General features: G+C 42.6%; 1 protein-coding gene across 1 annotated transcript; it reads right to left on the reverse strand.

Moving 5' to 3' along the window:
- Positions 1–123: 123 nt before the first annotated feature.
- On the reverse strand, positions 124–27730 carry LOC140372172 (dynactin subunit 1-like). Its single transcript, XM_072459452.1, has 31 exons — positions 27680–27730; positions 25597–25662; positions 25283–25477; positions 24564–24654; positions 24452–24483; positions 22630–22650; positions 20857–20889; positions 19963–20046; positions 19126–19272; positions 17324–17521; positions 15981–16185; positions 15817–15895; positions 14367–14526; positions 14189–14293; positions 13818–14009; positions 13417–13533; positions 13188–13340; positions 11821–11981; positions 11584–11752; positions 9751–9819; positions 9452–9664; positions 9009–9170; positions 8804–8935; positions 8581–8706; positions 7149–7291; positions 6900–7066; positions 6717–6823; positions 5705–5900; positions 2622–2695; positions 485–574; positions 124–418 (listed from the first exon to the last, which is right to left on the reverse strand). The coding sequence occupies exons 1-31, from the start codon at positions 27713–27715 to the stop codon at positions 281–283; spliced, it is 3861 nt and encodes a 1286-aa protein (XP_072315553.1). The 5' UTR covers positions 27716–27730; the 3' UTR covers positions 124–280.

Genomic DNA, 27730 nt, shown 5'->3' on the forward strand with positions numbered 1-27730 from the left:
ACATTTTAGTTGCATGTTTTACTCCGATTTGATGTTTAAATCTTTTACCTGTCCTTAACCTTTTATTAAACGTGTTTCCAAACTTACGTCATGGTTTGTCTGCACAAAATTAGATTTAACAAGTGAGTATTTCAAGCTTTATTTTGATAATTAATACAAAGTGGCAACAATTTAAAAATCATTCCTTTTCCATTGTGAAGATTAGATTGACAAACATTAGAAGTGAGATACAGACTATATTACTTCAGTTCATTGTCTGAATAGCGTGTTGCTTTAGTGTTCAGGCTCGGAGCAGGCAGTGCACCTGCCGCAGCTGCCCCTGGTTCAGGACCACCCTGTGCACCTGCTCCTGTCCTCTGCTGCAGGGGATGAGCACACGTCCCACCAGCACCGTGCCCTCCAGCGTCTCCTCTTTCGCCTGCGACACAAGGCAACATGAGGGATGGACACGACTCGGTTAAATCTGACACAACTGAGCTGTTACCTTGATGAATGTGGAGCGAGGGAACGTGGCAAAGTCTGAGGAGGCTTTGGCTCCAGGTCGCTGGGACACGATGTGCTCAGACACTTCTCCCTGAAACAGGAAAACAGACTGAGCCTGAAGCCAGACCTTCTGTACACGAGGTTTGTATCCTCCAGGTAAACGAAGGAAACAGATAAGATAAGATATTCCTTTATTGTCCCACATGGGGAAATTTCATTGGTGCAACGCAGGTAGATACAGAGGTAGAATCATACAAAACTAGCAATTCATGGGTTTCATCCTGATGTAAACTGTGTATATATATATGTATATATATATATATATATATATATATATATATATATATATATGTATATATATATATATATATATATATATATATATATATATATATATATATATGTATATATATATATATATATATATATATATATATATGTATATATATATATATATATATATATATATATATATATATATATATATATATATATATATATATATGTATATATATATATATATATATATATGTATATATGTATATATATATATATATGTATATATATATATATATATGTATATATATATATATATATATATATATATATATATATATATATATATATATATATATATATATATATATATATATATATATATATATATATATATATATATATATATATATATATATATATATATATATATATATATATATATATATATATATATATATATATATATATATATATATATATATATATATATATATATATATATATATATATATATATAAAGAAAGTGTGAAACAAGCGGTGAAGCGGGTTAAATCTGACACAACTGAAGCGGGGCATGAGAAGTCTCGTGAAGTCAATGATCAACAAATAAACTGCAGAACTCCTGTAAAAGCCCCTCTGATCTCTGCAGTGCTAGTGTGGACTAACTCTGGTCTGGGTTCGAGACGTGTGCTGCATGTGGTCCATGTACGACCGGCACACGAATCTCCGGGACGCACTGGTCACTGAAATATTCACGGAAGTTGATACCATTTTTACTTATGGACCAGAGACATGCTCCTGCTGCAGATGAATATCACACGCTCTTTCTTTAATCCTGATGACCACATTTTGCGATAGAATCTGAGTTTGGAGTCATGAATCTGAACTGTACGACTCGTTTACAGGAGATCACCAGTTAAAAACCAGCAGTTTTAGTTTGAGCGACGCAACGCACTCATCCAAAGGAATAAAAGCACATGCAGCCTGAGTGTCATGGACGCAGGGCAAGCTCCGCTTTTTATGGAGAAAATCCTGGAGCAGAATTGAAACCTTCAGGAGCTGATGGAATTGTGAAAAGTTGAGGGAATTCTCAGCTGCACTCGCAGACAAGAGGATCAAACCCAGGCTGTTGTGGAAATACAATCATGTTTTTTTCTTTACTGGCTCATAAATTGCTTTTATTGTTCCATGTGAATTGATTTCATGTTTTTCTTGTTTTTTAATGTAAATTCTATTTTCAAAATCTTTATAAAGGAATGGAGAAATTGAGGCCCTGGGTTTTCTTTAAACGTTGATTTAAACGTTACATTTGCACAAATAAAACAGATGCTGTGATAAGAGGAGGGCAAACAGGCGGCTTATTCACTTTCATGACTTTACAACTTCGGTCGAATTTAGTTGTATTTAATAATCACAAGCCAAAACTCCCTTCAAGTCCAAGTTTGTCACTGAAACCCAGTGGTATGCTGAACACTGTGTTCACATCGCTCTGAGCTTCTACTGCACTAAACGCCTCGTCCAGGGTTCACACACTTAGTTCACCCTTTGGAGCTCCCTTCATTTTCAATTCGCCCAAAATGAAAAAAGAATTTGAAACACGCCTCTACATAAGGATTAACATTGACGTTTTCTGGCTTTAGTTTTACAAAGTGCCTAAAATCAATGCGCCGTTACACTGACCACGAGCACTGCGGTCACAGGTTTGTGGAGAGAATCCGTCCGGTCTGATGTGGCTTCCAGGTCTTTAGAGGTGGACAGTGGACCTGCGCTGGTCCCAAACAGCACCCGGACCAGAGTCCGTGCACACCAGGTGTAAGTATAATGTGTACATGTTGTGTTATATGAGCACGTTGTGTTACCTTGAGTTTGTCCAGAGCGTCGCTGAGGCTCTGCAGTCGAGCCGTCTGCTCCAGGAGCTGAGCACTGGCACTCACTGCACAAGAAGCACAACGTCAGCAAACCAGAAACAGGACATTTATTTGACTTCAAAACTCTATCTAGGACAGTGTTTCTCAAACTATGGTACGCGACTCCTCTTCCAGCTCTAGTGTTAAATTCTGGGACGTGCATAGATGGAGCTCACATTTGCCCTAAGCGTCCTTGTGGTCAACAGAATGTGTTAAGTTTAAAAGTCGCTCCACGCGAGGACCCCACGCGAGGACCCCGGCCTGGTCCCCACGCGAGGACCCCGGCCTGGTCCACACGCGAGGACCCCGGCCTGGATCCACTAAAGATGGTCTACACCTCCTATCTTAGCCAGTTTTTATTTTGTGACAATCCACCTCTTATATGAGCAAAACAGTGAATGAAATTAAAAATCTATAGATTCAATAGCACAACACATTTCTTAGAAATGATAATGCTGAATTCTCATAAAAGTAACAACACATGCGATAAGCAGTCTTCACTAGGGCTGGGTATTGCCAAGACCCTTGCAATACGATACGTATCCCGATACAGGGGTCGCGATACGATACGTATCCCGATACAGGATACAGGGGTCACGATACGATATGTATCCCGGTACAGGGGTCACGATACGATGCATATCCCGATACAGGGGTCACGATACGATACGTATCCCGATACAGGGTCACGATATGATACGTATCCCGATACAGGATACAGGGGTCACGATACGATATGTATCCCGGTACAGGGGTCACGATACGATGCATATCCCGATACAGGATACAGGGGTTACGATACGATATGTATCCCGGTACAGGGGTCACGATACGATGCATATCCCGATACAGGGTCACGATGTGATACGTATCCCGATACAGGGGTCGCGATACGATATGTATCCCGATACAGGGGTCATGATACGATATGTATCCCGATACATGGGTCACGATACGATGCATATCCCGATACAGGGGTCGCGATACGATACATATCCCGATACAGGGGTCACGATACGATACATATCCCGATACAGGGGTCACGATACGATACGTATCCCGATACAGGGCTCACGATACGATACGTATCCCGATACGGGGCTCACGTCACGATGCGATACGTATCCCGATACAGGGGTCACGATACGATACGTATCCCGATACGGGGCTCACGTCACGATGCGATACGTATCCCGATACAGGGGTCACGATACGATACGTATCCCGATACAGGAGTCACGATACAATACGTATCCCGATACAGGGGTCACGATACAATACGTATCCCGATACTTGTATATTCCGATACAATTCCCTCATTACGATACGTATCCCGATACATTTTTGAAAAAAGGGTCTTAAAAATGTACCAAATGGGTAATGTTTTTACTCTGAATAAGAACATGTATGAAATTTCATGTTTATCCACAAAGCACTTATTTATAAATCCATTCTGCTCTAATAACTTACATACATCCAACCAACTGATCCAAATAGAAATATAAGGAACACATTCTAGTAAATTATTGCATGTTTCTTGCCAAACAATTGGCCTGGTCTGAACATGCTGCAGCAGCATCTTCTGCACAGATCAGCTTCTGATCAGGTCCACAGCTCCTTCTCGAGAGAGGAGAGCAGCACAAACAGCAGATCAAAAGTACTATTTCACCTCGTTTAAAGCCTACGGGCCACAAAAATCTTAAAAAAAAAAAAAAAAAAAATTAAATTAAAAAAAATATCGATACTGTGGCTCAGTATCGATACGCGTATCAATACGGAGTCCGTGACGATATATCGCCGTATCGATATTTTGAACACAGCCCTAGTCTTCACAAAGGTTTTAGACAGGACTGATTCTGAGGAGCCTGTGCACTGTCCATTGTGAGGCTGCAGCTCACAGACCACAGCCACCACCACTTGGTTTATTCACATTGAGTGGTTTATTCTCATTTATACACTTGAGTTCAGGACCACAGAGCGCCATGCATCTTCATCATAAAGCCACAAAACACTCTTTTGAAGACAGTGAGGTAAAGAGTGGAAGTTTAAGGTTCAATTTACCCGCAATATACAGCAGCATTTTGAAGCCATGGGGTGGGATCAGCCCTGGCCATTCAAATGCTAATCAGGTACTCATCAGTGATGAGGGAGCCAACTAACACTTTTGATGGTGTAGTATTTCTATGGTGTAGTAAAGTATAGTGTAAGTAAATAGTTCTCAAAATAGATCTGCAGATTGAGAACGACTCTAGGAGTCGAAACATCCTGTTTTTTTTGAGTATTTTTCTACAATTATTAACAACTAGAAACTTATAAGCCTATATTGTTCCCCTACAGTGAGCGTGAACCAGTAAACCAGAGTCTAATAAACAACTGACTATTGTTCTATATCAGACTGCAGAAAATACCCCAGAATACAAGAAATATTGGCTATTTTAGCCAAAATGTTATCCAGTTCATACAGGCACAACAACACTATGCACACAGCTTCACTGCTGGAACCTCAGCAGCCCAAAATCAAAAAGTAAATTCTAAAGAAGCATAAACACACATACATTTTAAATGTTGTGCATAAATTAATTTCAAGCGATGTGTACCCTTTTTTCCCGAAGTAGAGCATGTTCCCCTCAAAATGTCTGTACATGTCTCTGTTAAGAATACATTCTCCCTTGAGTAATTTCTTGGATAAAAAACGACCGTGGTGATGATGTATACACGTTTAAGACCTGGTTTAGCCCTAAGTTCGACCTGGAATAGTCCTGTGGATTTGATCTGGTGATACTCCAAAAGCCAAATCATTTATTTAGTGATACATGATGTTAAAACTTTAGAATCACTAATCTAGTTCATAAAAGACAAACAATAGAGATGATGGATGGATATCTGTAGAATGTACTTTTGGCTGGAACAAATAGGACAAATAGATATAACATCATATAAACCTGACTGACATGTTTAGTCTTCGTTTTGTTTTGTGGGCTAGTCTATTCCACTCTTCACTCTCGGGCCTTGTTCTGTGTTTGTCATGTTCTTACCTGAGGTCTTTCCGGTCACATCCACCACTCTCATCTCAGCACTGAGCTTCAGCAGTGTGGCCAGCAGCTGGTCCGTGCGCCGGTAGATGCCCGTGTTGAGGCCCCCTGGCAGCGTGGAGGGGTCTTTGGACATGACCGGGAGTTTAGGGGGCACCAGGGGGGGCAAAGAGGCCAGCTGTGCCTGCATCTTCTCAGCCTGTTCATCACACAAACAAGATCATGCAGGTCAAACTAGAATTCATCTGAGACAAAAACATTCTTGTAATTTAAACATGCTCTTGTGCCCTCACTTTGGCCTCCCGTGTTTCAGATTCTAAAATCTAGAACTTGAAAGTGTCTACTGAAACCACACAAGCATTCTCTCATCAGGATTGGCATTAGCACTCCATCTACTGGCAGCAGAGGGAATTACCATGGGGAAATAAACACATAATAAGCACGCGGTTGTAAAGAATGTGATTTTAGACAGAAATGTGAATCTGCTGAATATTTATTATTATATTATATTTATATTTAGACTTAAAACTCCGATCTCAGATCTCCACCTATGATGTCACAAGTCTGGTTCGTTTGAGTGTTTTCTGAGCCTGAAAGGGGAGAGCAAATAGAAGTGTGATATGAAGCCAAACACAACTCCAGGTATGTTTTTTAATGAGGAAACAATGTAAGAATAATATGGTTAAAAGCTCAATTTAGCCAAATACGTGTGCTTTTAAAAAAAATGGAAGATATTAACTACAGTAGCTTTATTTGAGAACATTTATTTGAAATCCTCACGACTGTGGCTGTGGCTTTAACCATGAAGTGCCAGCAACTCTTGGACTTTGGGATCCAGCCTCACCGTCAGATGGATAGAATTGTTATCAGGGTTTACAAAAATCTATGCATTTCAAACTAGGCTTTGACATTTCTCTTTGACTTGGAATGCCAATGGCTCTAGAAAGAACTTCAGAACTATGCAACTCTCGCCCATAAATACAGGGATAATACAGTAGGGTTGGTTGAGTTGTACCTTGAGTCGGAGGTTCTCGTTCTTGAGGTGCTTGACGCAGAGCCTCTGGACCTCCACCTGCTGCCTGAGGAGAGGAGAGTCCACCACCTGCAGAGGCCCGGTCAGACCTGGAGACAGGAGCACAGTGTCAAATCTGCAGTTGATAAGAAAAGTCACATGATAAGAAAAGTCCCTGGCACTGACCGGCAGCTGAGCCCTGGACGATGGAGGCGATGCCCGCTGCCGGCACGCCTCGAAGGCTCTCCACCGTCATCTTGGACTGGTTATTGAGGCGCTGCTTCAGTTCCATCTTCTCCGCCTCCAGCTGGTCGATGTCGGCCTGCAGAGCGTCCATGGTCTCCTCGAACTCCCTGAAAATGCAACAAAAGCTTTTTAAGAGAAGCGCTGGCGGTTTGAAAGTGAGAGGCAAAGACATCACAAGGTGGTTCTGACTTCTCCTTCTTCTTCAGCAGAGCGATGTTCTCATCCAGTTTGGTCTGGATCTTCTCCACTCTTTCATCAGCGTCTTTGGTGGAAGTGTCCAGCTTCTTCTCCAGGAGGCTCAGCCGGACGTTAGCCTCACTCAGCTCCTCGCCCTGGACACAAACAGACATTTGAAGACTGACCACCACCAAGTCACACACATTCAAACAAAGACAAGACCCATGTTTCGACTGGCGCTGGTTCCTCAGACACTTTAGAGCGCATTGGAATGGGCTCTATGGGCCTGGTTCTGGGTCCAGAGACAGAATTCTGCTTCATGAGCAACTGATGTCACCCAAACATAGCACATTTTAATCTCGAGCCCGATCTCATCGATTCACAAAAAGACATTTGATGATTCTAAGTTTGTGTGTCTGTGAAATGTGGCTGTTCCGGTTTCTCGGCTTCGCCGTGTTGTATCCTTCCTTTATGTAATGCAAACAGCTGATGCTCATGTGCTTTGCTTACTTCGTTTTACTAACATGTGGGCTCAACAAATAAGGAAATACAGCGATTTATTTATAAGTCAGCGTTTGGTGAGACATTATTTTCTCTTTACATCTGCTTTTTGCCATCTTGCTTTAGTCTGTGTTGTCTCTTCACCTCACTCTCTCCAATCACCTCACTCTAAAAGGATCACACCAAAGAAACCATCCCTAGTCCAAAACTGGTCAGGCAAGTTTTGGCGAGTGCGTTTGTTAAGTGTGAATGACTGTTGGAGCACAGAGGCGTTGGAAGGAGGTTATGGGGACCGGCGTTTGAAGGATTTGTTCATAGAATCTGCGTCTCCAGTCGTTGCTCTGATTGGCTCCATTCACAAAACTATCTCATTTGTATTTAGCGCAACTTTAAATCAAATAACTCTAAACAATCAATCTGTGACAATAATGCGCTGGAGTTAGCTTACCATTATTTTAGCACTCATGCCGCGTTCAGATTATACTTTTTTGATAGCTACTCTTTTAAAGCACGTGTTTGTTTACAAAGTACGCTCCATGCAGTTTGAACTTGCACGCCTGCTCTTGTAGAACAGTATGCGGCGTCCGTATGTCTTTGTCGCTGCAGTGGGGCATTTGCACTGGGGAAGTGCGAGGACACATTTGGAGACATGAAGTGACAAGTCACCCTGACTCGGTGATGAGGGAGGTCGGACTGACTGCCATAAAGTGTTCTTAACTTTGGAAAGTAGGACTCTAGTCCACTTTCGATCGCTCAAATGCACCGGTCCAGTCAAAACATGTCTAAGGCATATTCTCTCCAGAGTGGTGCAGATTATCAGCCACAATTGCTTCATTCAGTGGATCACATATAGTCCTGCTTTTTCGTAGTCCAGCCATGACAAGTCATTAGGCCTACTTAATTTTTGTGATGTAGAAAAGCTGGTTTAACCGATTGGACTTGCCTTGATTTTGAGGGACTTCTTGAGCTCCTTGATGACAGTCTCTCTGTCCTCCAGTTTGACACCGAGCCCCTCGGCATCAGTCATCTCTGCTCTGACTGTGGCTGCTCGGGCCTCCACTGGGGGAGTCTGACACACACACAAAGAAAACCATTCCAATAAATATTAGAAGGAGGTCCACTTTGTTCAATTTTGTTGTCAAATGAGTGCGATAAGGAGAGCTGACCTGGGCTGTAGGCCGGTCAGCATCGTACTCGCCCTCCTGCATGGCCGTGGCCATCTTATTCATGGTGGCGATGACGGAGGTGCAGGACTGTTGCAGACACTCATTTGGTCTCAAACCGAGAGAACCATAAATCTGCACACAAGTGTATATCATCAGCACAGTGCATCATTCACAGTGTCACCTTCCATCTGAACCATGCTCCCACCTGCTCCACGGCCTGGATGAGGAAGTCCTCCAGCTTAGCAGAGCTCAGGCCCTCGCTCTCAGCCAGAGGAGCCATGACCTGAGCTCCAGCTGCCGCCACCTCCTGCAGCACGGCCAGCACGCGGGTCAGCTGACGCCTGCACTCGGTCAGAGTGTCCGACACCTGCACAACACATAGCATGACAACAGAACGTGTGCACATCTGTCAAAGTCATAGACTGATGAGGTTAAATGTGCCAGGATGACACAATTACGCGTTTGTTATTCAACACTTAAATGGAGTCCAAGCATTGAGCCTTAATCTTGAAATAGTTGAAAAAATGTAGATTAAAAAACAAACAAACAAACAAACAGCAGAAGTATATGAAGTAGGTTCAAGTTGAAGTGAAAGTGTAAACTAAAAGCAGTACAGAGTGTCAGATGTGACAGTGCAGTGCTTAATACCTGTGGTTCAAAGCGGAGTGCGGCTGGGACCCCCGCCACATCAGCCCCTGGCATGCGCCTGCGGATCTTCTTGCAGAACTGTCTGATGTCAGAACAAGACGTGTCCAGGTCCTTGAGCATCACGGCCAACCTTGAGCTCTCCTGACCTCCAGAGAGGAAAGCCCTGAGGCGTGACACCTCCACAGCCATGCAGTCCAGAGCACTGCCTGTGAACTGCAGACAGGGGTAAGAGGGGGTGCAGTCAGGGGTAAGAGGGAAGTACAGGAAGCTAACAAGACGCTAACAGGACGCTAACGTACCTTTATGTGATCGGACAGCTGCACCGTGCAGTCCTCACTCAGCTCAGACAGGTGCACGCTGTACAGTTGCTAAAAAAGGAAAAAACTGTTAGGAAGAAGTTCAAAACGCCCAACATGCTCTTCATGATGAATTTAGTTTTTTGCCTCAAACCCAAATACTTTCTGAGTATGGTTATAATATTCAATGAATGAATGCTTAAAGTTATAACTACAACAACAAAAAGGTGTTTAGACTGAATTGAGCACTAAGACATGAACATAACATGACCAGAAAGATGATTTCCTGATGACAAAGATGATGAAGGCAGCACAGACTGGGCTGGGAGTCCTGGTCGGCAGGTACCTGCTAGTACTTGATACAGGTGTACCTGCTAGTACTTGATACAGGTGTACCTGCTAGTACTTGATACAGGTGTACCTGCTAGTACTTGATACAGGTGTACCTGCTAGTACTTGATACAGGTGTACCTGCTAGTACTTGATACAGGTGTACCTGCTAGTACTTGATACAGGTGTACCTGCTAGTACTTGATACAGGTGTACCTGCTAGTACTTGATACAGGTGTACCTGCTAGTACTTGATACAGGTGTACCTGCTAGTACTTGATACAGGTGTACCTGCTAGTACTTGATACAGGTGTAACTGCTAGTACTTGATACAGGTGTACCTGGTAGTACTTGATACAGGTGTACCTGGTAGTACTTGATAGAGGTGTACCTGGTAGTACTTGATAGAGGTGTACCTGGTAGTACTTGACAGAGGTGTACCTGCTAGTACTTGACAGAGGTGTACCTGGCAGTACTTGATAGAGGTGTACCTGCTAGTACTTGATAGAGGTGTACCTGGTAGTACTTGACAGAGGTGTGCCTGCTAGTACTTGACAGAGGTGTACCTGGCAGTACTTGACAGAGGTGTACCTGGTAGTACTTGATACAGGTGTACCTGGTAGTACTTGACAGAGGTGTACCTGCTAGTACTTGACAGAGGTGTACCTGGCAGTACTTGACAGAGGTGTACCTGGTAGTACTTGATACAGGTGTACCTGGTAGTACTTGATAGAGGTGTACCTGGTAGTACTTGATAGAGATGTACCTGGTAGTACTTGACAGAGGTGTACCTGCTAGTACTTGACAGAGGTGTACCTGGCAGTACTTGATAGAGGTGTACCTGCTAGTACTTGATAGAGGTGTACCTGGTAGTACTTGACAGAGGTGTGCCTGCTAGTACTTGACAGAGGTGTACCTGGCAGTACTTGACAGAGGTGTACCTGGTAGTACTTGATACAGGTGTACCTGGTAGTACTTGACAGAGGTGTACCTGCTAGTACTTGACAGAGGTGTACCTGGCAGTACTTGACAGAGGTGTACCTGGTAGTACTTGATAGAGGTGTACCTGGTAGTACTTGACAGAGGTGTGCCTGCTAGTACTTGACAGAGGTGTACCTGGCAGTACTTGACAGAGGTGTACCTGGTAGTACTTGATACAGGTGTACCTGGTAGTACTTGACAGAGGTGTACCTGCTAGTACTTGACAGAGGTGTACCTGGCAGTACTTGACAGAGGTGTACCTGGTAGTACTTGATACAGGTGTACCTGGTAGTACTTGACAGAGGTGTACCTGGCAGTACTTGACAGAGGTGTACCTGGCAGTACTTGATAGAGGTGTACCTGGCAGTACTTGATAGAGGTGTACCTGCTAGTACTTGATAGAGGTGTACCTGCTAGTACTTGATAGGAGTACCTGGTAGTACTTGATAGGAGTACCTGGTAGTACTTGATAGGAGTACCTGGTAGTACTTGATAGGAGTACCTGGTAGTACTTGATAGGAGTACCTGGTAGTACTTGATGGCCTTGGTGAGCGGCTCCACTTGCACAGTCTCGTCCAGCTGGTCCCGGTGCAGCAGGTCAATGAAGTAGTCCAGAGAGCGCTCGTGGAAGCTCATCTCAGAGTAGAGAGTGCCCATGCGCTTGAAGACGTCCACAGAGCAGGAGCCCAGGGCCCTGCACACAGCGGGTCAAACCCTCATGTTCAGCCTCATACTTACATATACACGTGTAGAATTACTCACTGCTCGTAGCGGTGCAGCGTGGCCTGCAGCAGGCTCAGAGAGTACACCAGGCCAGAGGCAAAGCTGCGCTGCTCTCCTGGAGGGCCCCTGAGCCCTGGGCCTTGTACCAGGGGCCCATTCAGATCAAACTTCTCCTGAGCCTGTTTACTGATCAGCTCCGCCTTCACAGGACACACACAGACACACAGAAGTCACACAGAGAAAGCACGGACAATTTAGAGTTGGGACAGATAATATTTATATATATATTGATTCCAATATTGGTATTAGCTGATATTTGGGACCAATATTTTGTCTAAGATGGGCCAGTCTGTGAGGCATTGTGTCATTCCCAGAGCATCTGACTTGTCTTTTTGAACAGACTAAGAAGTAAAAATGGCAATAGAGAGGAACTACGTTTCCACAATTGGGCAACAAATGATTATAAATGGCAGATGAATATTTTTTTTTATTATTATTAAGAGCAAAAGATTATTTTGTACACTTAACTGAACTTAACAAAAATGTCCTAGGCCTGGCTATGGGTTTTAAAATCATTCATATGAGTAGAGCCCAATATCGGCCACAAAATATATTAAATCGAAAAATTCATGTTGGACAATCACAGAATACAAGCACAGTGCCTCACAGAAGAGGCTCTGCCGTGTACAGCGCCTCACAGATGAGGCTCTGCGGTGTACAGCGCCTCACAGATGAGGCTCTGCGGTGTACAGCGCCTCACAGATGAGGCTCTGCGGTGTACAGCGCCTCACATATGAGGCTCTGCGGTGTACAGCGCCTCACAGATGAGGCTCTGCGGTGTACAGCGCCTCACATATGAGGCTCTGCGGTGTACAGCGCCTCACATATGAGGCTCTGAGGTGTACAGTGCCTCACAGATGACGCTCTGCGGTGTACAGCGCCTCACAGATGACGCTCTGCGGTGTACAGCGCCTCACAGATGAGGATCTGTGGTGTACAGCGCCTCACAGATGAGGATCTGCGGTGTACAGCGCCTCACAGATGAGGATCTGCGGTGTACAGCGCCTCACAGATGAGGATCTGTGGTGTACAGCGCCTCACAGATGACGCTCTGCGGTGTACAGCGCCTCACAGATGAGGATCTGTGGTGTACAGCGCCTCACAGATGAGGCTCTGCGGTGTACAGCGCCTCACAGATGAGGATCTGCGGTGTACAGCGCCTCACAGATGAGGATCTGCGGTGTACAGCGCCTCACAGATGAGGATCTGTGGTGTACAGCGCCTCACAGATGAGGCTTTGCCGTGTACAGCGCCTCACAGATGAGGCTCTGCCGTGTACAGCGCCTCACAGATGAGGCTCTGCGGTGTACAGTGCCTCACAGATGAGGCTCTGTGGTGTACAGTACCTTACAGATGAGGCGTGGGATGAGCAACAGCACCAGGATGCAGTCGTGGTCTCCTCCATGACGCACAAACGTGTCGGGCATGAAGGAGGTGAGGAGGGCCACCTGTCTGTTCAGCTGGGAGACCTCCATCTTCCTCAGCTCCATCTCAATGGCCTGCACACAGATTTTTCACCGAATACTATGATGGGAACACAAAAAAGCCTCTCAGCACTTAACCTAAGCCTCTTACCTTTGCATACGCCTTGGTCTCTGCAAACTTGATCTTGAAATCGAACAGCTCCGCGGGGGGCTGCTGCAGCTGCTCGGTGCTGGCGCTCTGCTGACTGACCAGCTCTCGGTTAGCTTCCTGAACATAAGGAAATTGTCATTAGTTATACTGACCCTTTAAAATGTGTGTGAAATGCAGGCAAATGTGAAGTGGAACATAATATGACTTCAATGCAGAAATTAGGAATGACCTCACAATGTCATAAAATGTGTTTCAGAGCCTTGTTTGAAGACATTTTGATTGTATTTTACACTATTTGTTACTTTTGCACTATGATGTAACGTTGTGAAATGGTGACCTCTTCAAGAGTAGAACAAACTCACAGATGTGCTATCAGACGTGAATTGAAAGTGTCCCTGTACCTGTAGCTGTGCGGTGAGCTCCCTGTACTTGTTGATGGTCTGCTGGTAGTCAGCCACAGTCTCCTGAGCGGCCTCCACCCTCTTCTCAGCTTCTCGCACCTTGGACACGCTCAGGTCCACCTGCTCCCTCAGCTCCATCTCCGTCTCCCGGGCGTTTTCCTGGAGCTCGTCGTTCATCTCATTGATTGCTTCCTGTACAAATGGAGAGAAAAGAAAATGCTTTGTGGCGCAGGAATAAAATGCATCAAACTTTTGCCATTTAATCTGAATTATTTCATGTAGTTAGATGTACACGAGCCGTTAATAACAAGGAACACTGGGATTTACTCCCCACTACAAGCTCTGTTGCATTTCAGCATGTGTGCACCAACCAGATCAGTGACGGTTTCCCTCAGCTCTCGGACTTTCTCTTCCAGGTCTAAGTTCCTCTCAGTCAGGGTCTCCACCATCTCCTCTGAGCCCAGTGCAGCGTCCACCTGCAGAAACACAGAGTGTGCTTAAACACAAGCCTGCACCTGTCAGAAGAACATGAGCGGCTGCTGTCTGCACCTGTTCTTTGAGCTCGTCCACGGTGGCCTCCGCCTGCTTCAGCTCTTCACACAGCTTATCCTTCTGCACTCTGAATGTGTCCAGCTCACTGTTCTTCTTCTCTGTCTGCTTCTGCAGCTTCACATGCTCCTGCTTCTCTGAGGCAGACAGGTCTCGCATCCTGGACACAGCCACACACAGACCCACCATTCTCAGAGGAGAAGAACTTCATCTTATGGAAACAAAATTACATTCTTCCCAGCTTTGTCCTGAAAATCCCCCAAACATGTAGAGCCATTGAAGAGTATTAAAACAAGGTCCATGCAAGGTTAGGCCTCATTCTGAGGCTGGCTTTTAGGAATATGTGTGTTTCTACCAAAATGTCTATTCCACGGAATGTAAGGGGCCCACACTTGATTAACGGCCGAGAACAGACCAAGCGAGGCCTTGAGATGCCTCGTATACATCTGTGTTTTCTTATGATCTCATTTCTGTAAGTTCTCCAGTTTTAGAGAGGAGGGCTTTTCGGTCCTCATTCTACCCAAATATGGATATTCTTTACATCTTGTTCTCTTATTGGCTAAACCGTTGGTACATGGATGGGCTCATGCCTGTCAGATATTATTTATGGGTCTTTGTGCGGTTTCAGTATATAAGGCGAGGTACGCCCAGAGACGAGGTCTTCTGATCATCTGCGGACCCGGGCGCTGTTTACTGCTGTCCTGTATTTGACACTGCCTTCTCTGTAATAAAGTAACTCGAAAAGTTGCAGAGCTTTATCAGCGTGAATCCTTTGTCTACACCCGACGCCCCAAGCGAGCATCGATCCAGCCACCATACCATCTTAGGGTGTTTAACACATGTTAGAATGCCATCTGGAGTGGCCTTAGTGCGCACTACTTTTACTTTTAGTAACTTCACTTTTGGGTGGGCCCTGTCCACATGCACCGCTCATCATTCTTCCCAAACATTGCACCGGGAGCCCGTGAAAGCCATTGAACTACTTGAGATCGGCCGCTTTCACATCACATGAGCCGCTCCAGACAGTGGGAGGAGCCGCTCCCGGATCACCCGTTTTAAGCGCTCTAGACATGGCCGCTTAATGCGCTGCAAACTGTCATGTTCAGAGAGATGAACCCCGTGTTGGCACTGAGCGTTTTTCTGTTGCTCAAAACACTGGGAAAATATGTGCACATTACGTGTGACAAACGTCTTGTGTCCCCTTGGCACAGCTCTGTGCACTCCAAACGGGCGTGCCCCTCATTTTGAGAAGGTCTGGTTTACACAATAGAATACTAAACTAAACTAAATACAAAACTAAGCTCCTTTCACACTGCCACAAAATAATAACTATGAACAATTGACAAACAATTACAATCGCTCTGGCCTTCTATGAACTAACCCAGAGTGAAATATAAAAATGATTCTATATTCTAAAAGTTCTTTGCTGAGGTTGGAGTCTGGGACTGACCTGACCAGGGCCTCCTTCAGCCGTGCGTTCTGCTCCTCCAGCTGTTTGACGTGGTAACTGGACGCAGCTCCGTCTGAACCTGAAACAAAAGGTTCAAAAGAAGATAATTAGTGTGATTTGATCCTTATTCTGACTTTATGAAGAACATTTAGTGAGTGCGAGACCTTTCTCTGAGACCTCATGACGTAGGATCTCCAGGTCCATGGACAGCTCCTCCACCTTCTCTTTGAGTGTGTCCACCTCCACCTGCAGGGACTCGGCGCGCTCCTCAGCCATCTCTTTGTCCAGAGTGGCCATCTCTATAGCGTCTGCAGTGTCCGACATCTCCTCCATGTAGCGGTCTTTAGCCTCATGGGCTTCACGAGCCTCCTGACATCACATGACACATGAACACATTTAAATCCAATCCAGATCCAGTCATTTCAAAACATCAATAATTAGCTTGGCACTTTTCAAACGAAGAGCTCCACAACCAATCCCCTGTCAGGATATGTGGTTTAGAACTCAACCATTTATTCCAGTTTATACAAGTTAAGTAAAGAGTTCTGATTTTGCCAGGAGTAAATTCATTGTAGTAGGTATTATTATTCCCCTCATGGTCGTATTAAATGGATATTAACAGAAATAGTCAATGCTGAAAGTGTCCAAATGCCACAGGTTTCTGGCACTTGCTCTGGGCAGTGGTAAATGTCATGCCACAGGTTGGGGAACTGCTTTTCTATTGAAAGAATTTAATAATGCAAAAGAACTTGAGCAGAGTTTAGTCCAATCATGCACAAGTAAAGACAAATCTGTCCCTCCCAGCGTCCCGTCTGTCCCTAAGTGAAGTCAAAAAAGGAAACACACATTTTATACAAAACCAGGAGGGCAGGGACAAAAAAAAAATATGGAAAATGCGTAAAGAACATAAACAGAATCAGAAATACTGTTTATTTGTTCAAAATAAAAGCATATTAGTCTTTTTTTGTTTTATCAACGTGTTGGACTTCTGTTATAACGACATAGCCAAGTCAGCAGGCTGTGTCTGCTGGGGACTGACGATGTGGAGGGAGAGGACGACTGAGAGGGCAGCGTGAAAAGACAGAAGGGCCAAAAGGGACTGAGCAGTGGGACAGATTTGGCTCATACATGTTAAAATAATTTGTTTTGTTTTTTTACAAATAATGTCTTACAATTATATGAATAATCAGGATGATCTGCAATTGATAAATGTTTTCGTGTGTTTATGTTTGGCCTCACTGGTTTCTAGTTACTTGTTCCATTTGATTCTGTTCTGTCTTTAAGTAAAAACCTCTTGCATTTTGAAAACATGGCCCAGATGACAACCTCTGAAACGTTCTTCTACTGTGGACCACTCTAGGACAAATGAGGGATTACACCGACCTGTCCTGTCTTATTTAAAATGTGAAAATGACATCAATATTTGAATTAGTCTAATTTTGAAACCGTCTGAACAGTACTTTGGAGCTCCTCTTGTTGAACAGCTCGTCAGTTGAACAGCTCTTACCCTCTTGGCCTCCTTGAGCTGTTTCTGCAGCTCGTTCTGCTGCTCCTGCATCTTGCTCTTCCACTCCTGCAGCTGCTCCAGTTGGATCTTGTGTTTCTCCAGCTCCTTCAGCTTGGCCTTGTCCTCGCTCCTTTTCATCTTCAACGTCTCCAGCTTCTCCTCTAAGTCCTTCACCTGGGCACGCAGACTCTCCTCCTCCTGACCACGTAACACACACAGTCAGTACAACAGTATAGTCCTGTTACCATCACACACACATCAGAAGTGCTCTCCACACGCTTTGGGGCAACATCCAAACTAATGTCAGACTTTTCAGCCTCTGGATCTCATCCTCCAATCTACATCACTCATTTATCATCTGAAAATATCTGTTGATACCTTTCGGTTTTTACTGCGCTCATTCTACTTGTGACTGAGACAGTGGTTGTTTTGAAAGATGCCTGTAAATAAATCATAGTTACATGTTCCATCTAAAGCAAATACAACATATAACCCTATATATACCCTTGCATTAATAGATTTACTTGACTATCGACTGTTTCGTTGTTTGATTTTCTAATTTTCAGTCAAACCGTTCTCCGGCCTGAGAGGCGACAGCTGTTGGGATTTTAGTCTTTACAAAAATAAACTTAATTGATTTATATTGGACATTGTACCTTCAAAGACTGTTTTCTCCCATAGGTATAGAGAGATCCCATATTATACAGAAGGACTTTTAAATCTAATTCTAACCCTGATTTATTAGTTTATTTTCTGTAATATCTAGTTCACTGCAAAATATTTTTGGAATGTAACGTGTCAACAAGATGATGTTGGAAATCTTACACACAAATCGTCCCAAAAAGCAATTTTACATGCAAAATCTTGCGCTGTTGGTTTTGAAAACCTTAAAATTATGAAAAACTATAGAAGAGGTTTCAAATTGATTCTTCTTCACCTGCAGTGTCTCGTTTTGAATCACACTAGAAGTGCAGAGCAGCCCTTTCACCACGAGGGGGCGCTCACATACTACTGTTTGAGAACAGCTATTTCAGATTCTCAGGCAGTGTGGTCTGAGCGGAGTTACAAATAGTGACAAAAAGCATAAAGAATAGTTCAATTTAAATGAGAATTTGAGTATGAATTTTTGATTGCAAGAGAAAATGGTATCATTTTTAAAGAGTGTTATTTTAACAAAAGAGCAGCGAGATCACAATTCAATTTTAATCACCAAATTGCCCAGAATACACATAAAGCTTTAGAAAAGAACTATCTAATCAGTCTAGAACAGTGTGTGCAAACTATGGCCCGAGGGGCCAAATGTGGCCCTCAGACAATATTTGTTGGGCCTCAGGTTTCCTGCTGAATTGGCTAAATGATCATAAGAAGTACTTTTTACTGCAGTAATATTTCTATAACATCACATTGCACTGTGACTAAATGAATGTTGCAGAGGTTCTGCTGTACAAGTGATATTACTCTGCGTTCACATCTTATCCAGCTGTTGGTCAGTTTCAGTGTGGCCCTTGAACATCCCTGATCTAGTTTGTCTTTTAAACTGGCAGGAAAGACCTGCTGAGATAAGTAAGCACCAGAAGCAGCAGACACAGAGAGAACATGCAAACTCCACACAAACTCCAAACTGCACCAGGACAGAGTGAGTGCTGAGGGACAGCGTGCACCAGGAGGATTCACCAGTGTTTCAGTCTTTACCTGTTTGGACACGAGCAGCTCCACCTGGTCAGACGGCGACACCATGAGTCACAAACTAATGCAGATGACATTCCAGTGCTTGGATGAGGGGCAGAGGGGGCGGGGCGTACCTTGCTGGGAGTGGCTGATGTAGAGGCAGGTGTGGCAGGGGCAGGTGTGGCAGGGGCAGCTGTAGCAGGGGCAGCTGTGGCAGGAGTAGTGGACGGGGCCGTCTCGCTGATGTCTGAGTGGGACGAGGACAGGCTCTCCCGGGACGCCTGCAGAATACACACAGTGAGAGGGGACAAGAGACACAGGACTCACTACATGAGGCTTGAATCCAGAATATTCATCTTGGTGTAAACAGATTTATGTTTAGTATAATTTGAAAGGTATTTCAAGTGTCTAGTTTGAGAAAAGATAAAATATTAAAACTATAGGGCACAAAGGAAACTGAGCAGCTACAGTGTGTGGTAACTAATGTCCGGAACACATTCAGCTGAATTGAAATACATTGACAGGTTTAGGCAGAAAAGGCCGGCGTTTGTGTCTCTATGCAAATGCTAATTTTGAAGCAGAACAAATATTAAAATAACACCACAAATCCAAGTAATCTACATATAAAGACAATCAGGTAGTTCTTAAATTTAAATGTATTGTTTATTTTGTAGTTTACATTTGATTAAGTCTGTATAACTGTCTATAATCAAGTATATAAGCTGAGATATTACAAGCAAAACTTAAAAATAATGCAATAATGCAGGAAATGTTTCAAATACATATGAATAATGTTCCTAATGACCTGCTGGTCCACTCAAATCAAGACAAATATTCTGATTTCAAGTCATTTTAGTAGAAGCTAAAGGGAGAAAAGTGAATGTGTTAGAGTCCAAGAGCCACAGCTGTGTTAAAAAGACAGAGTAGGTCCTCCACTGCCAGTCACAGTAGAGACGCTGAGGAGGGCGTACCGTCCGGGACAGGCTGGCTCGCCCTGTGGGACGCACCAGGAGGGAGGGCAGGGAGGAGGCGGGAGCCAGGCGAGGGGTGGTCAACTGAGGTAATGACAGACACACAGTTGTATACATGCAATACACACACATAATGTTACACACACAATCCCCAACACAAGTGCCCAGTCTTCCTCTTGTAGACTCAAACCTGGGGGAGGGCGACACTGACATCAATGATATCCTTCAATGATATGATTTATTGCCTTTTTCTGAAAACTACATATGGATGATATTTTAACAATACTTCTGTGCCAATAAAACTAACCACAATGAAGTACAAAATGGCAGGAATATGACTTTATATATACCCTTATTTGGGGATCACACAAGATGTCTCTGCTCTTTGCCATCCTTTGTAATAGTTTTAAATATAGACTATATCGCAGATTGAGAATGACTCTCGGATGATTTCTACTATAGCCTATATCCTCAAATGTCTCATTTTGGATATCTCCAGGACAACAATTGTATCGTCTCACAAATTTTAGAAAAACTGTTTTTCATACCAAACGTAGCATGTGTGCAGTACATCTTTTAAAATCAAGAGAGTTTATACTTCAGACGTTTAAAGCGGGAAACCCGATTTTCAAACCGTGAGAGGAAGTTGGTATTTAAATTCTATTCAACTTGTTCTCACAAACCCTTTGGCCACTAGCAACAGCTTTAGAACTACTTTTTCCCCCGGCAAAAATAGTGGACCAGCATTTTTCATTTTTAAGCGCTGATTTGAATGAAATAAAATGATGATCTAGAACCTAGAGCAGGTTCTAGATCATCAGAATGACTAGGAAGTAAGTGTGATGACATGATGACAACCCCATAGTCCTGCTGTGGTTCTGAAGTGGAGCTCACCTTGGCAGAGCGGCGGGCAGAGGCGGTAGAGGGCTGGAGGACAGGTTAAAAACAGTACACACAGACACATCCAGGGGGCGCAATGGGGAGATCAGAGGCACAAGCGCTTTAATTCACATGAACCCCACCAAACCCTCATCCCAGCCGCATGCTCTGACAACACTGCACCGTGGAACACTCAGCCACGTGAGCCCAGGTTAACAAGCATGCAAGATGTAGATGGAAAAGACTAGAGGACATTTTAAAAACAAAATCAAGTGAGAAAAGAGTGAAAAAAGGTGAGCGTTTGAGGCAGTGGTGGTGTTCAATGAGACATAAGCAAGCCCTGTACACAGTGTGAGCTATTTTATATCTATATTTAGAAGAAATATCAACATTCATAAGGAGGAAAAGATTATTTGTAGCTGGGTACTTGACGTCCATTTTTTAAATATTTTTTCTTTCTTTCTCCAAAATAAAATGTATTTATACATTGCACACAAATGTCCAGCGATTCTTTTCTTTCTCACTTGAGTCAAAGGCAGTAATAAAAGTGTTGACATAATGAGAAGTCTTTACTAAAATGACAACTTTATCTGTGCTTTAAATCTAAAAAGATATAATCCAAAGTGTGTCCAGAGGCGGGTCACATATTTCAAACAACAGAAGGACCAATGGCACTGTCCCTTTTCTAAATAAATAAACTTGAGAAAAGTCTTACCTATGATTGTGGTAGAACTAATTGTTTTTTATTAATGACTTTTGTATTTTTCTACAAAGGAATGTCACACTTTCAAACGTTCAGTACCCAGGTATAAATGATGATACTTTTGGGGTAATTATCCTAAAAGTAAAACCTAAAATGTAATCTTTGTCACAATCCTTGACTTTATTTAGTACAAATGTGTGGTTTTCTCAAAGTCTCCATCTGCGTACCACAACAGCCTGTGAGCCTTTTGATAAACCACTCCTAAAGTCACTCCTCTGGTCACTCCGCTGCTCTCGCTCACTTTGCTATCATTGTATTGGCTCATTCTATTTCTCTGCCTTTCCACGTGACGCCAAACAAAGTGGAGTCACCCTAAAGCAACATATGACACCAATCTTTTTTTTTGTTGAACTGGTCCATGGAACTTCACGTATTTCAAGTGCATATGACAGATTAGACTCAATCGTACTCTGCAAACGTCTCATTAAAATATAGCTGAAGTTAAAATGACTGGAAATTCTGACTTAGTGAGTAATGTTTTTGGCCAGGTAAGAGATCATTGCTTTTTGACTGGTTACAAGAAAATGCCTATGAGGAAAGATAAAATTGAAGTATTTTGGCTTGAATGAGCAGCAGATGTGACATATGTCCAGGTAATTCCACAAACCAATCAAGCAAACTGTATAAAAGGGCCAAATCCATACAAATTATTCAATAGTTATGATTCAATAACAACTTTATTCTGTCAAATGATTGTTTTAACTGTCAGAAAATGTGTCGCTTACTGATGACATGTCATTTTTAATTTCTATTTTTATTTTTTTCTTTGCAAACTGACACTTGACTGATGTAAAACTGTTTGGATCGGACCTGGGGTCAATATTTATCAGTTATAAGAAAAAGCTGAAAACCTGTCATATGCACAGCGCCTTAAAGTCCCAGGAGCAGAACAAGCATGAGGAGCGTGGAGCGTGGAGCTGCAGGCATTCTCCCACAATGCACCAGGAGTGTTGCGCGTTATGTTGCATGCCAGTGTACAGTGAAAGAATGTCAGTGATCAAAGCAACCAAAGCAAACGTGTCTACCTTCTTAAGGCCTGAAGGGGTCTGGAAAAAGAGGGTCAGAAGAAAGTACAATATCAAAACAATAGACGTCTTTACCCACAAAGACCTCAACAGCACGAACATAACTCATCTGTGTCGCTCACAATACATCTGAAGTAAAAATATAAATGAAACTATTCCAAGACCGCCTCGACAAACACATTTTTGGTGATGTATAACTACAAATGTAATGGCAAATAATAATAAATATATTCAGATTAAAGCAGATCAATCCAGGATTCCGTTTGTAAATACACTATTGTTAAAAACATGAGCACTTAAAAGAACAAATATGATGCAATATTTGTATTGTTATTGAATCAGATCAGAAAAGTTTTTTTTATCTTTGTCAGTGAACAGAATTCACAAACTAAGAACTTACTTTGGCGTTAAAGGTTGCAACATACAATAATTAAAGGCGCAATGGACGATTTTTCGGCGATTTGAGAACTCCGGCGGAAGTGCGCATACCACTCCCCCTTGTGGACTGATACAACACACACGTGCGTTTGTTTATCAGCGCGACGGATCGCATCGCATCTCTCGTCTCCCGTAGATTTCCGTCTCTTCTGAGCCAGCTCGAACTGTCTTTCTCCGTCTTCATTTTGTCCCGTACACTGAGGGAACTATATTATGATAGATCAATGCGCTTAGACACACGGAAACGTGCTGCTCGTGGGGACGAGCCCGCATGCGGCTGCAGGTGAGCGGTAGGTGCGTTTTATGATTGATATGTGGCCGGACTAATCGGCAGTCCACGCCACGAGGAAATAACAGATTTGGGCCAAAAAAAATCGTCCATTCAACATTTAATAATAATAATAGCAAAATATATCACATAAGGCGTGCATAAAATTAAGAATTTACTAATAAAATAAAACTACTTCTGCTTTGGCATCTAATATTACCCTATACCAACCCTATACCAACACTATACCAACCCTATACTAACCCCATACTAGCCCTATACTAAGCCCTATACCAACCCTATAGAAACCCTATACCAACAATATACTAACCCTATACTAGCCCTATACTAGGCCTATACTAGGCCTATACTACTCCAGATATGTTGTTTACGAGGGAACAGCGCGAGGGAAAGTCATCAAAGTCCATGGTTTAGGACAATAATGAGCTCGGACAATATGTATGGCCAATTTTACTCAAATTATATAATTGGACGTGAAAATGAAATCATCCACTTACAAAGGCCAAAAAATAAATTAAATTGTGTGTTTCCGGTAACTCGACCGACCTGAATTTCAAAACCTGACCCTTAACATTTGATCATATATTTACCGGCTTGATGTTTCGAGAATGTCAAATTGTGAGAAAGAAATCAAAAGCTGAGGGAAAAAAATCATCTATAGGGATCGTAAGATATGAAAATTGCTGCACTTTTGATAAGTTTGGTTTTGCCTATGGGCACATCCATGTTTGCAGATGCTCATATTTGGTCAGCGTGCAGACCGGCTGGGTCGGCACTAGATCATACACTCCTAACTCACGGAAGTCAGAATCAGTTAGGAGTGTATGATCTAGTGCCGACCCACTGGACTTCTGAGAGAAGAAAACTGTCTGCAAAACCTGTGCAAGGATTTTAAAATATAAAAAAATAAATAATAATAATCAGACCTACCTAGATGAATTTTTGTTTCAATGTTACCGGAATCACACTATTTATTTGGCCAAAGTTAAGCAGTGTAGTCAAAACAAACAAGTATCCCATACAGTATATGGTCTGCAGGAGTTCTAAGGCCCATACCCTGAATTACTGTGTGTTAGAAGTGTAATGTATTATTACCGGTTTGGTAGTTCTGGGAGTTTCCGGAATATCTGGCGTACACAAAAAGACTTTATCAATGCATAGTTTGAGATAAAATGACAAGACATAAACCGTAAGCAAGAGTCTGTACCTTTTTCTGCCCTCTGTCTGGGGATCTTGGAGGAGCCAGACTCAGAGGTGTCAGGGGAAGTGGCACCGGAACCATCTTCTACCACCTGGATCTACACAGGTAAATATGTGTCATTATGAGTAGATTTGACCCAGTCATGGTACTTTTGGAGTACATTTCCCCCCTCAGTTCACATGTGGTGAACTGTGCATTTAAAGCAGGACTGTCAAAGTTCAAATGAATCATCGTGAAGTCATTGATCACAGTTTAACATGCACCTGTACGTTAGGCTAGGGGGCTTTCCTGAAAGGAACTCTGTTCTCAAGACCTCCGCTGATATCAAGCTGCTTCTGTAGCCACAGCTGCCCTGGGACAGACTGACTGAAGTGAGGCTGCCATTCTGCCCCTTCAACCACCACAACCACACTCACACACCATATTCATCCTAGTCATTGTAGGTGAAGTGTTTCATTTGCATGCGTTTTCTAAATATTCTGTACAAAACGTTAGCTCCAATCTTAATGGATTTAATATTGAGTAAACCTGAGTGACGCTGCAATAATTATGGACTAATATGAATCATACAAACTTAATTTAATGTGGAGGTCATGTTTGCCCCAGAGGGAAAGCCAAAGGATCCATGTTTTCCTGTAGCTGCTCAAGATAAGGAAAGAGGCTAACGCTTGTGCCGGATGTGAATGCTGTACGGTACACGACCAGTTGAAGTACACACTGCGTACCTGGGACTGCCGCACAAAGATGCCGTGGTTCTCCTCACACGTGAAGTAGCGCTTGGCCTGGACTGTGCCGTCGTTCTTGCCTTTGGGCTCGTCCAGGATCACTCCCACCCACTTCCCCGAGGCAAACAGCGTGGCCCCGATGTAGGCGACCGTGCCCCGTTGGCCCTTCCCCGTCACCTCCACGATGGACCCGATCTGAGCACATACAGGCAGGTGAGAGGCCCTACTACAAACTCAAACTTACAACATCTGTATTTAAAACATGAGATTTCTTTAAGGTTTAAATCAATAATGTAGTAGCCCTGAACACTCACCTTGGGAGGCCTGCTGCTCTCCACTGTTCCTCCGCTGCTCATCCTGCTGATCAGAGGGCTGGTCAGCTGAGACAAGAGGGACAGAAGTCACTTTAGGAAACTTATAACCAAAGGGCATCTGCTCGTCTCCATGGAGATATTGTTGCCTTGTCCTGGATCGTTCCCCCACAGTATGGCATTAGAATCTAGTTCAGGGCTGAATGATCTTGTAAAAATATATAATTGCAATATTTTCTGACAAGCTTTGCAATTATGATTAAATTTGCAATTTATGTTTTGATTGTGGGACTTGGTTCAAATTTCACATTTCAAATACGTCCAGGAGCATTCACTGAAATCTGAACTGTTAAACATGTCTGTAAAGGTATAAAGTTAGACAGCAAGGAAGGACAGTTACGCACTGAAGTTTTAAATGTATAGTTTGCGGTTTAATTATCAGACAAAAGTGAATTGTTTGTTAAATGAATTGTATTATAACATTATTGAGTAAATATTTAATTTAGTTTTGAATCAGTACTTTTAAAATATTTGTTTTCACAATAAACAACATACTCGATATTCAAATGTTGCATTCAAAACAACATTTATGATATCTAGATGTCAATTCAATGCCCACCTCTATTTTGGAGGAAAAACATGAGAATTATCCCCTGCATTTCAGAATCTGTTTGATGAGGTCATTCCAGAGCCTGGGGTCAGGACCCAATGATTCTCAGGGGTCCCTAAGAGGTTCAATTTAGAGAGTGTGAATTTTAATGAAGGTATGGCATGTTAATGTGTTAATTGCTTCTTTAAATATTTCATAATCAATATTGTTCTGTAACATTATTAACCAGAAAACAGCTCAGATTAGAGCGGGATGTTTGGGTGTCCACATATCCACATGTCAAAAAGGAGTCATTGGGTAGAAGAGGTTGGGACTGGTCTAAACTACAAGATTAGCAGCTTTTATTTGCTTGTTATACATTTCCACACAAATTACTATAAAAAAGTGCATGCTACATTCTATCTACTTATGCTTTAGACATAGATGAGAATATTGATATGATTTTCGAGCACAAGGCCAAGATACTAAAAAAACTTTGTCATATGCTTTGTCCACAATAGTCTCAGTAATGAAAATGTCTTGGGGCAGCTCAGCTCATACGCAGATGATCATGGAGAGCAAGCGGGCGGGACATGTGAGGTCACGCTGATCATTTCTCACCGTGAGGCACAAACAACAACAGGACTTCTCTCAGAAAGCTGTTCGGACTCAAATTTTAAATATAGCAGAATAAATGTTCCAAAAATGACATTGTAGTTTGGTAGTTTTGTAGTTCAGCATTAGATCCATTAACATAATGATCTTGAAAAACAAAACGAATGTGATCTGTTTTACTAAATAAATAAACAAACCCACAGATCAGTGAAGAGTTTTCAAATGCCCCAAGATGAAAAACAAAAAGGTAAGACATGTCATCTTAATTTGTATTTGCCTTTATAAAATGAAGAGTTTGAACTTTTTGCCATTTATAACTTACGCTTAACCTTACGCAAGGCAAATGTATTAGTAAAGCATAATACATACACAAAGCGTATTCGAAATGCTTTACAAAACAGGAAAAGGGAAAAAAAGAAAATCACAATATGAACAGATAACAAGTTTCAAATACAATTAGAAAGATTTTAATTTTAGTAGTAATCATGGTAATGTTTCTCTGTGCTGTACAGAGTAACTAGCAAAAATAACTTAGAACAAAGACAGTGGCATTTCAAAGAAGAATTGATTGTCATCAATATTAATAATCACTAATATTCTAGAAGATGTCACTATATTTCAACTTTATTTTAATTATGTTATATAGATGTATTGAAAAAGTCAAAAAAAGTGTACAATGGAAATAATGGTTTGATTAGAAACAAATATTGACGACTAGTCGACAACTAAAAACATAGACTAACCACTATAAAATGTATGGCTTTCACAAGTATGTTTCATTCACTGTGCTGATAACTGTGACCATCTTAAAATGCAAACATAATACGTTTTCTCCCATTTAAGACAACGATCAGACCGGCACAACAGCAGCAGGCGACTTACCCGAGGCGTGTAGGAATGCCTTCTGCCTAACGCCATACTTTCTTATTAAAC

The sequence above is a fragment of the Eucyclogobius newberryi genome, unplaced genomic scaffold (assembly GCF_026437365.1).
Source record: "Eucyclogobius newberryi isolate DKJ021-1_F unplaced genomic scaffold, fEucNew1.0.hap1 SCAF_22, whole genome shotgun sequence".
Classification (NCBI taxonomy): Eukaryota; Metazoa; Chordata; class Actinopteri; order Gobiiformes; family Gobiidae; genus Eucyclogobius; species Eucyclogobius newberryi.